Here is a 12,074-nt window from a genome sequence, read left to right as displayed (position 1 = left end):
TTCTCATCTATCTCTCTCTCTCTCTCTCGTATCTCTCATCTCTCTCTACTCCCTCTCTTCTCTCTGTCTCCTCTCTCTCTCTCTCTCTATCCTCTGCTCGCTTCTCTCCTCTCTCCTCCCCTCTTCTCTCTCTCTCTCTCTTCTCTCTCTCTCTCTCTTCTCTCTCTCTCTCTCTCTCTCTCTCTCTCTCTCTGACAGTCTGTCTTTTCATCGCTGTTTACTTACCAAGCCTTACACACACACACACACACACACACACACACACACACACACACACACACACACACACACACACACACACACACACACACACGCACACGTTTACCTTGGTCTCTCACACACCCACACGTACACACACGCCGCACATCACTCTTTCACCTACGCCTCTCACCATGTCTGACCTGATCTTCTCTTTCTGTTTACAAATTGATTTACAACCATTCCAAGAGCGTAGAATCTAGTCACACATTATCTTCCAGAAGAGACTTGTCAATCAAACGACTGCTAAACACCTATGAAAAGACAGAGGGTTTTATGCATGGTGAATATAATCTTATCTTGTAGTGAAAATGTAGAAGGTGTACAGAATGCCAGTTGGATGTGTGTTGTTTGCCATTGTTGATGTGATGTGTGTTTTGTATCGTTCGACCCATCATAACAGATGTGGTCTCTCTGTTTATGTTGTTTCTGATGACCCATTCCTCAGTGTAGGGGCTCTATTTTTAGCTGCTACTAAGGAGGCGCAAGTGTCAAACGTAGTTTGCAATTTCATCAATGGCGTTTTCCAGCCCTAATGCCAGGTTCCGCAATTTACCTGTCTACCATCAGCTAACTTGCGCTGAGGTGGGAGGGGTGGCAATATTTGAGCTGTGTCAAACAAGAGCAAAAGTGACAATTTCATGCAGCGCTAATGAGAAGTTATAAGACCCAGGAAGAGCAGGTCTTAACAGTAACACAGTTGATAATGGGATGGATTTAGACAGCGGAAGCGCAGCTTATCCAGCCATGACGCACAGTGCGCATGGAAGAGAGATGTGCCTTTTATGCCGGTGAATCTCATGTTTAGAAACATAAAAAATATATATTGGTCCCCCCCTCCACATTTTGTTTAATTTGATTAAAAGCCACGTGTAGCCCTCCCCTGGTTAAGCATCATTGTGCTGATGTCTGTTTATCCTGGACATTAGCCCAATAGCCTTACAAGCCCTTAACAAACAATGCAATTTTAAGAAAAGAGTTGAGTAAATATTTACTACATTTTTTTATTTTTTATTTCACCTTTATTTAACCAGGTAGGCAAGTTGAGAACAAGTTCTCATTTGCAACTGCGACCTGGCCAAGATAAAGCAAAGCAGTTCGACAACATACAACAACACAGAGTTACACATGGAGTAAAACAAACATACAGTCAATAATACAGTAGAAAAATAAGTCTATATACAATGTGAGCAAATGAGGTGAGATAAGGGAGGTAAAGGCAATGAATAGGCCATTGTTGCGAAGTAAATACAATATAGCAATTAAAACACTGGAATGTTAAACTAAATTAATTAATTAATGAATTAAAGTTGAAAAAAAAAATGTAATAAAAAGTAGTACAATAAAATAACAATAATGGGCCTATATACTGGGGGTACCGGTTAGTAATGACACTATATACTGGTGGTACCGGTACCGAGTCAATGTGCGGTGGTACAGGTTAGTAATGAGGCTATATACTGGTGGTACCGGTTAGTAATGAGACTATATAGTGGGGGTACCGGTTAGTAATGAGGCTATATACTGGTGGTACCGGTTGGTAATGAGACTATATACTGGTGGTACCGGTTGGTAATGAGACTATATACAGGGGGTACCGGTTAGTAATGAGACTATATACTGGTGGTACCGGTTGGTAATGAGACTATATACAGGGGGTACCGGTTAGTAATGAGACTATATACTGGTGGTACCGGTTAGTAATTTGACTATATACTGGGGGTACCGGTTAGTAGTGAGGCTATATACTGGTGGTACCGGTTGGTAATGAGACTATATACAGGGGGTACCGGTAAGTAATGAGACTATATACTGGTGGTACCGGTTGGTAATGAGACTATATACAGGGGGTACCGATTAGTAATGAGACTATATACAGGGGGTACCGGTTAGTAATGAGACTATATACTGGAGGTACCGGTTAGTAATGAGGCTATATACTGGTGGTACCGGTTGGTAATGAGACTATATACAGGGGGTACCGGTTAGTAATGAGACTATATACTGGGGGTACCGGTTGGTAATTAGACTATATACAGGGGTACCGGATAGTAATGAGACTATATACTGGTGGTACCGGTTAGTAATGAGACTATATACAGGGGGTACCGGTTAGTAATGAGACTATATACTGGGGGTACCGGTTAGTAATGAGGCTAAATACTGGTGGTACCGGTTGGTAATGAGACTATATACAGGGGGTACCGGTTAGTAATGTGACTATATACTGGGGGTACCGGTTAGTAATGAAGCTATATACTGGTGGTACCGGTTAGTAATGAAACTATATACAGGGGGTACCGGTTAGTAATGAGACTATATACAGGGGGTACCGGTTAATAATGAAACTATGTACTGGGGTGCCGGTTAGTAATGAAACTATATACAGGGGGTACCGGTTAGTAATGAGACTATATACAGGGGGTACCGGTTAGTAATGAGACTATATACAGGGGTACCAGTTAGTAATGAGACTATATACTGGGGGTACCGGTTGGTAATGAGGCTATATACTGGTGGTACCGGTTAGTAATGAAACTATATACAGGGGGTACCGGTTAGTAATGAGACTATATACAGGGGGTACCGGTTAGTAATGAGACTATATACTGGGGGTTCCGGTTAGTAATGAGACTATATACAGGGGGTACCGGTTAGTAATGAGACTATATACAGGGGGTACCGGTTAGTAATGAGACTATATACTGGGGGTACAGTTGGTAATGAGGCTATATACTTGTGGTACCGGTTAGTAATGAAACTATATACAGGGGGTACCGGTTAGTAATGAAACTATGTACTGGGGGTGCCGGTTAGTAATGAAACTATATACAGGGGGTACCGGTTAGTAATGAGACTATATACAGGGGGTACCGGTTAGTAATGAAACTATGTACTGGGGGTGCCGGTTAGTAATGAAACTATGTACAGGGGGTACCGGTTAGTAATGAGACTGTATACTGGGGGTACCGGTTAGTAATGAGACTATATACTGGGGGTACCGGTTAGTAATGAGACTATATACTGGTGGTACAGGTTAGTAATTAAACTATATACTGGGGGTACCGGTTAGTAATGAAACTATATACAGGGGGTACCGGTTGGTAATGAGACTATATACAGGGGGTACCGGTTAGTAATGTGACTATATACTGGGGGTACAGGTTAGTAATGAAGCTATATACTGGTGGTACCGGTTAGTAATGAAACTATATACAGGGGGTACCGGTTAGTAATGAGACTATATACAGGGGGTACCGGTTAGTAATGAAACTATGTACTGGGGTGCCGGTTAGTAATGAAACTATATACAGGGGGTACCGGTTAGTAATGAGACTATATACAGGGGGTACCGGTTAGTAATGAGACTATATACAGGGGTACCAGTTAGTAATGAGACTATATACTGGGGGTACCGGTTGGTAATGAGGCTATATACTGGTGGTACCGGTTAGTAATGAAACTATATACAGGGGGTACCGGTTAGTAATGTGACTATATACTGGGGTACAGGTTAGTAATGAAGCTATATACTGGTGGTACCGGTTAGTAATGAAACTATATACAGGGGGTACCGGTTAGTAATGAGACTATATACAGGGGGTACCGGTTAGTAATGAAACTATGTACTGGGGTGCCGGTTAGTAATGAAACTATATACAGGGGGTACCGGTTAGTAATGAGACTATATACAGGGGGTACCGGTTAGTAATGAGACTATATACAGGGGTACCAGTTAGTAATGAGACTATATACTGGGGGTACCGGTTGGTAATGAGGCTATATACTGGTGGTACCGGTTAGTAATGAAACTATATACAGGGGGTACCGGTTAGTAATGAGACTATATACAGGGGGTACCGGTTAGTAATGAGACTATATACTGGGGGTTCCGGTTAGTAATGAGACTATATACAGGGGGTACCGGTTAGTAATGAGACTATATACAGGTGGTACCGGTTAGTAATGAGACTATATACTGGGGGTACAGTTGGTAATGAGGCTATATACTTGTGGTACCGGTTAGTAATGAAACTATATACAGGGGGTACCGGTTAGTAATGAAACTATGTACTGGGGGTGCCGGTTAGTAATGAAACTATATACAGGGGGTACCGGTTAGTAATGAGACTATATACAGGGGGTACCGGTTAGTAATGAGACTGTATACTGGGGGTACCGGTTAGTAATGAGACTATATACTGGGGGTACCGGTTAGTAATGAGACTATATACTGGTGGTACAGGTTAGTAATTAAACTATATACTGGGGGTACCGGTTAGTAATGAAACTATATACAGGGGGTACCGGTTGGTAATGAGACTATATACAGGGGGTACCGGTTAGTAATGAAACTATATACAGGGGGTACTGGTACCGAGTCAATGTGTGGTGGTACCGGTTGGTAATGAGACTATATACTGGGGGTACCGGTTAGTAATGAAACTATATACAGGGGGTACCGGTACCGAGTCAATGTGCGGTGGTAAAGGTTAGTAATGAGACTATATACTGGGGGTACCGGTTAGTAATGAAACTATATACAGGGGGTACCGGTCCCGAGTCAATGTGCGGTGTTACAGGTTAGTAATGAGACTATATACTGGGGGTACCGGTTAGTAATGAAACTATATACAGGGGGTACCGGTACCGAGTCAATGTGCGGTGGTACAGGTTAGTCGAGGTAAATTAGTCGAGGTTAGACACACCTACAACTTGTTTATTCATCAACACCAGCCCTTTCACACCACCGTCAACTATTTTCCTCATAGTTTGGACTGTAAAAATAGCAAAGATATTTCTGACACACCCCAGGACCTATAGCGCTACTACCAGCACTAAGATTTACCACTAGGTTAGGCTTGTTAAAATAGAGCCCTGCATGTGTGTCAGAACTGTGTTGATCTGTGTTTGGTTTGGTGTGTCACGGTACTGTACTGTTCTGTGTGTGTGTTACATCGTGGTTTGACAGTAACTGTGTGTGTTACGTGGTTGGCACAAGGTGAAGTACTGCTCTTGAATTTTCAGATTCATTGTTAGATATCATCTTGAGAAAGAGGGCCTTGTTTTATGGACATGGTTTGAAAATGATAAAGGTATATCATTCATTAGAGTTTTGTTTACTGTAGAGATAATGTAACAAGATGCCATGGCAACTGATAAGAAATCAGAACTACTATGATTACCAATGGCATTAGAACATGTTGATCTAGTATGTTCCATTTTACTCTCAAGGCTCTCCGAGATCTCCATAGAGAAACAGTGTCTCTAATCAGTTAACAACACAACGACACTGTGTTTTTCAAGATGCCATGGCAACTTTTCAATTTTCCATCATCAAATATTGATTATTCACGGTTTGATATTGGCTGTGGAGTAGTTGTTGTGATGCTCCTAGATTGTCGTCCAATTTTGATCGCGCTTACTTTCCTTAGTCTTGGGGTGCTATTCAATCAAACATGTAATCAGCAAAGTCGGAATAACACTTGTCTCTCCATCGCCAGTGGAAACGCCGGATTTCATATTTGTGCTGGAAGAATGTTATTTTTCCGGGTCCTCGTGTTTGCCTGATTCAGGGATTGTTTGAATAGCATCTCTAGTTTTCACTTGTGTCATTACTAGAGCAGAGATGTGTATTTTCCATCCTCCAGCATCATCATATGATCATACATCATATCTGTCTAATATTATATGCTACAACAATAACACAGTGATGAACAATGTAGTACATAGTTGTAGTTGCCTGTTTGTTGTGAAAGCATGACAAGATGTTGTGTACAATGTTCTGTTTCTGATCCGATACTGACCATGTTTCTCTGGTTATCCACTTCTCCACCCCTTGACTTCTACTCTCTGCCTCTGCCCCCTACTCTGCTCCTCCTTCCTGTCCCCTACTCTGCTCCTCCTTCCTGCCCCGTACTCTGCTCCTCCTTCCTGCCCCCTACTCTGCTCCTCCTTCCTGCCCCGTACTCTGCTCCTCCTTCCTGCCCCGTACTCTGCTCCTCCTTCCTGCCCCGTACTCTGCTCCTCCTTCCTGCCCCGTACTCTGTTCCTCCTTCCTGACCCGTACTCTGCTCCTCCTTCCTGCCCCGTACTCTGCTCCTCCTTCCTGCCCCGTTCTCTGCTCCTCCTTCCTGACCCCATACTCTGCTCTCTGCCTCTGCCCCTACTCTGTTCCTCCTTCCTGACCCGTACTCTGTTCCTCCTTCCTGACCCGTACTCTGCTCTCTGCCTCTGACCCGTACTCTGCTCCTCCTTCCTGCCCTGTACTCTGCTCCTCCTTCCTGACCCGTACTCTGCTCCTCCTTCCTGACCCGTACTCTGCTCCTCCTTTCTGACCCGTACTCTGCTCCTCCTTCCTGCCCCGTACTCTGTTCCTCCTTCCTGCACCGTAATCTGCTCCTCCTTCCTGACCCGTACTCTGCTCCTCCTTCCTGACCCGTACTCTGCTCCTCCTTCCTGCCCCGTGCTCTGCTCCTCCTTCCTGCCCCGTACTCTGCTCCTCCTTCCTGACCCCATACTCTGCTCTCTGCCTCTGCCCCCTACTCTGCTCCTCCTTCCTGCCCCATACTCTGCTCCTCCTTCCTGCCCCGTTCTCTGCTCCTCCTTCCTGACCCCATACTCTGCTCTCTGCCTCTGCCCCCTACTCTGCTCCTCCTTTCTGACCCGTACTCTGCTCCTCCTTCCTGACCCGTACTCTGCTCCTCCTTCCTGACCCGTACTCTGCTCCTCCTTCCTGACCCGTACTCTGTTCCTCCTTCCTGCCCCGTACTCTGCTCCTCCTTCCTGACCCGTACTCTGTTCCTCCTTCCTGCCCCGTACTCTGCTCCTCCTTCCTGCCCCGTACTCTGCTCCTCCTTCCTGCCCCCTACTCTGTTCTCCCTTCCTGCCCCCTACTCTGTTCTCCCTTCCTGCCCCCTACTCTGTTCTCCCTTCCTGCCCCCTACTCTGCACCTCCTTCCTGCCCCGTACTCTGCTCCTCGTCCTGCCCCCTACTCTATTCTCCCTTCCTGCCCCCTACTCTGTTCTCCCTTCCTGCCCCCTACTCTGCACCTCCTTCCTGCCCCGTACTCTGCTCCTCCTTCCTGCCCCCTACTCTGTTCTCCCTTCCTGCCCCCTACTCTGCTCCTCCTTCCTGCCCCGTACTCTGCTCCTCCTTCCTGCCCCCTACTCTGCTCCTCCTTTCTGCCCCCGACTCTGCACCTGTCTTCCAGGTGTGAACAGATGTGTGCCCCCTCCTACCCCCCTCCCCAGGACCCCCTACCCCTGGGACAGTATGACTTAACAGAGGACTTGGCACAAGCAGAGGTTTTTGAATTCAGTCAATCCAAATGAGGTCAGTCTCTTTTCTGGCTCAACAATTTTACTTGATTAACACCTTTAAGAAATAGAGAAACAGACCCTTTCCAAGGACCATCTATTTTTTTCTGAGAAACACTCAAACTAAAATGTTTGGAGGATTACATCATCGTCATCCTGTGAAGAAGAATTGAGGAGGAAAAAAGAAGCACTGAAGGAAGGACCAGGGATGTTTCATTGTGAGTTTCATTGTGAGTTGTCACCCAGGAGACTGGAGAACTATGGATTCTAACTTCTTCACTTCATTCTAATTCCACTGATCTTAGTTCTGAGTTCCAATGCTTCTCTCCTCCAGTAAACACTACTGTTCCCTACTGAACTGTACTGTACAGGAATCTACTACTGTTCCCTACTGAACTGTACTGTACAGGAATCTACTACTGTTCCCTACTGAACTGTACTGTACAGGAATCTACTACTCTTCCCTACTGAACTGTACTGTACACGAATCTACTACTGTTCCCTACTGAACTGTACTGTACAGGAATCTACTACTGTTCCCTACTGAACTGTACTGTACAGGAATCTACTACTACAACCCTCAACCCCACCATCGTCATCTGAATGTCCTGGATTCATGGAGATAGCTTTTATTTTGTTCTTTTCAGGCTCTGGCGTTTTTCCATATTTGAAGTAAGCATATTTAATGTTCCTTTACCAGAACTAGTGAGTCCACCTACCTACAGTACAGTATGATTGTGTAGATGACAGGTGTTGTGTTGACGTGTGTGTCTGTGAGGATTATGTTGTTGTGATTGTGGCCTGAGGTGCACTGTAACAATGAGGCTGAAGTGGCATCCTATTCTCTACCTAGTGGGGTAGGGTGCCACTTTGACTGACAGGAGAGCCGTTGCTGGTTCTGATGTTTCTCAGCAGCACCTGTCCCATCAAAGACTGGTCAGACCATCTCTCTCTCTGTGTCTCTTTTCTCTGTCTATCTTTCTGAAATAAACAATACAAAATGAACAGTAAACAGTACACTCACGAAAGGAATAGAGACATTTCATATGTCATATTATGGCTATATACAGTGTTGTAATGATTTGCAAATAGTCTCTCTAACTTCTCTATACCCTGTATCTCTCTCTCTCTCATTCTCTCTCTCTCTGTCTTTCTCCCTCCCCTCTATCCCTGTCTATCTCTCTCTTAGCTCTCTTTACCCTGTCTCTCTTTTCCCCGTCTCTCTTTTCCCTCCCCCTCTCTCTCTGTTCCCTCCCCCTCTCTCTGTTCTCTCCCTTTCTCTCTGTTCTCTCCCTCTCTCTCTGTTCCCTCCCTCTCTCTCTCTCTGTTCCCTCCCTTTCTCTCTGTTCTCTCTCTCTCTCTCTGTTCGCTCCCTCTCTCTCTCTCTGTTCTCTCTCTCTCTCTCTGTTCCCTCCCTCTCTCTGTTCTCTCCCTCTCTCTCTGTTCCCTCCCCCTCTCTCTGTTCCCTCCCCCTCTCTCTGTTCCCTCCCCCTCTCTCTGTTCGCTCCCCCTCTCTCTCTCTCTGTTCTCTCTCTCTCTCTCTCTGTTCCCTCCCCTCTCTGTTACCTCCCCTCTCTGTTACCTCCCCTCTCTGTTACCTCCCCTCTCTGTTACCTCCCCTCTCTGTTACCTCCCCTCTCTGTTACCTCCCTCTCTCTCTGTTCCCTCCCCCTCTCTCTGTTCCTCTCCCCTCTCTCTGTTCTCTCCCTCTCTCTCTGTTCCCTCCCCCTCATCTCTGTTCCCTCCCCCTCTCTCGTGTTCCCTCCCCTCTCTCTGTTCTCCTCTCTTCTCTCTCTGTTCCCCTCCCTCTCTCTTTGTTCCTCCCCTCTCTCTGTTCCCCTCCCCCTCTCTCTGTTCCCTCCCTCTCTCTCTCTCTGTTCCCTCCCTCTCTCTCTCTCTGTTCCCTCCCCCTCTCTCTGTTCCCTCCCGCTCTCTCTGTTCCCTACCTCTCTCCTCGTTCCTCCCCCTCTCTCTGCTTCCCCTCCCCCTCTCTCGTTCCCTCCCCTCTCTCTGTTCCCTCCCCCCTCTCTCTGTTCCCTCCCCCTCTCTCTGTTCCCTCCCTCTCTCTCTGTTCCCTCCCCCTCTCTCTGTTCCCTCCCCCTCTCTCTGTTCCCTCCCCCTCTCTCTGTTCCCTCCCCCTCTCTCTGTTCCCTCCCCCTCTCTCTGTTCCCTCCCCCTCTCTCTGTTCCCTACCTCTCTCTCTGTTCCCTACCTCTCTCTCTGTTCCCTCCCCCTCTCTCTGTTCCCTCCCCCTCTCTCTGTTCCCTCCCCCTCTCTCTGTTCCCTACCTCTCTCTCTGTTCCCCCCTCTCTCTCTGTTCCCTCCCCCTCTCTCTGTTCCCTCCCCCTCTCTCTGTTCCATCCCCCTCTCTCTGTTCCCTCCCTCTCTCTCTCTCTCTGTGCCATCTCTCTCTGTTCCCTCCCCTCTCTCTGTTCCCTCCCCCTCTCTCTATTCCATCCCCCTCTCTCTGTTCCCTCCCCTCTCTCTGTTCCCTCCCCCTCTCTCTATTCCATCCCCCTCTCTCTGTTCCCTCCCTCTCTCTCTCTGTACCATCTCTCTCTGTTCCCTCCCTCTCTCTCTGTTCCCTCTCTTCTTTTTGACTATGTTTTTGTTTAATGAGGCTCATCTAGTTGGATGTCTGCCATTATCCATGATGTTACGGCAGGTCAGGGAAGTAATCAATAGCCGTAACATCAATACAACCTTTACATTTTCTACTACGCACCAAACACTGTTGACAGGGTAAAATCATTGCGTCATTGCGTTGGGTCACAAAGGGTTTCCTTTGAACCAGTTAAAACAGACAGACCAGATGAAGCATCACTGTGTACTGAGCTGTAGACAGGTAGAATGTCTGTCTGTCTCACCTGTCTGTCTGAGTACTGAGCTGTAGACAGGTAGAATGTCTGTCTGTCTCATCTGTCTGATTCCTTGACTGAAATGACAAAAATCACAAAATGATATGACAGATTAAACATGTCTTTCATTTGGTTCAGCTGTAAAATAATTAACATTCACAATGAACCAACTATGTTTTTTTATAGCTTTGTTTAATCTCCATATGTTGAGAAAAGCACAGCCAACCATTCCCTTGTTTTAGACATAACTAAGAATACTGCACTAACATGGATGGCATCAAACTGCTGTCAGCTTTCAGTTCAAGTTCTGAAGTGTTTTTCAGGGGGAGAATGTTGTACACTAGAGAGAATTAACCACTAGATGTCTACGTTTATAGGTCTACGTTTTGTTCTTTCAAAGTTAGAATTTTAAGTGCATAAAATCTCTCATATTAATGATTTTCCAAAAGAAAGAGTAAGCCATGTTCATACTTAGAAACAAATACAAGAACACTTTTTATATCAGATGATACTAGTTGATGGAAATCAAGTACAGTATACCAACTTGATATATCGTTGTATCTCCAATACTCACGACAATGTGATATAAAACAATTATTAGAGTTATATTATATTATAGTTAGTTGTATGTCATTTTGTTTGCCTTATAGGCCCTATATGAATTAATTATTGAAAAATTGGTGTGTAATTTATGTTTTTATTTCAGTAAAAAAAAGTTAATAAAAGGATGATTTGATTTCTGGTATCTCTAGAAAGTGTTCCTAGAATAATTGCTTGAGATCAGTGGTGTCCAAGCCTCCTCCTGGAGAGATACCTTCCTCCTGGAGAGATTCTCTCCTCCTGGAGAGATTCCTTCCTCCTGGAGAGATTCCCTCCTCCTGGAGAGATACCATCCTCCTGGAGAGATTCCCTCCTCCTGGAGAGATACCTTCCTTCTGGAGAGATTCCCTCCTCCTGGAGAGATTCCATCCTCCTGGAGAGATTCCCTCCTCCTGGAGAGATTCCACCCTCCTGGAGAGATTCCCTCCTCCTGGAGAGATTCCACCCTCCTGGAGAGATTCCACCCTCCTGGAGAGATTCCCTCCTCCTGGAGAGATACCCTCCTGCAGGATTTTATTCCAACCCTGCTCCTACACACCAGACTACTAACCAGCTGGTCCCCAAGACCTTGATTATCTTGAATCAGGTGTGTTAGAGCAGGGCTAGAACAAAAGCCTGCAGGAGGCTAAATCTCTCCAGGAGTTAGGTTGGTCACCCCCTGCAGTAGGTTTTACTACTTTACTAGCCAGGTTGCCAGATTGGTTTTTACTTCATCTGCTATTATAACACAGAGGAGTAAGCTGAAGCAGAACAGATCTGGCAACATGGCTAGTCGATAACCTCATGTCCAGCAGAAAATATCCCTCCCCCAGTCCAGCCCCACCAGAGCCCTAATGCACAGTAGTAGATTTACCATATGTTACATAGATGATGATACACTACTTGGAAAAGCCAATAATCCATCGTACTAGTAAATGTTGGGTAAGATATCTTCACATAGCCCCGAGCCACGTTCCACTGTAGAAGCAGAAACAGTGACAGACAGCTAACTGTGCCCCACCAAAGATGCTTTCTAACAGAGATGCTATCTAACAGAGA

At 45.8% G+C, this 12,074-nt stretch overlaps 1 protein-coding gene across 1 annotated transcript in view; it reads left to right on the top strand.

Annotated features, from left to right (window-relative positions):
* LOC115205658 (rho guanine nucleotide exchange factor 9-like) overlaps positions 1-7,747 on the top strand; it is a 35,566-nt gene extending 27,819 nt beyond the window's left edge. The window contains 2 exon segments of the mRNA XM_029771849.1: positions 7,473-7,493; positions 7,496-7,747. Of these exon segments, the coding sequence (XP_029627709.1) occupies positions 7,473-7,493; positions 7,496-7,593 (119 nt within the window). The 3' untranslated portion in view covers positions 7,594-7,747.
* The last annotated feature ends 4,327 nt before the right edge of the window (positions 7,748-12,074 follow it).

The sequence above is a fragment of the Salmo trutta genome, chromosome 13 (genome assembly GCF_901001165.1).
Source record: "Salmo trutta chromosome 13, fSalTru1.1, whole genome shotgun sequence".
Taxonomy (NCBI): domain Eukaryota; kingdom Metazoa; phylum Chordata; class Actinopteri; order Salmoniformes; family Salmonidae; genus Salmo; species Salmo trutta.
Note: the sequence above shows the minus strand (reverse complement) of the source record. Positions and strands in the feature narration are given on the sequence as shown.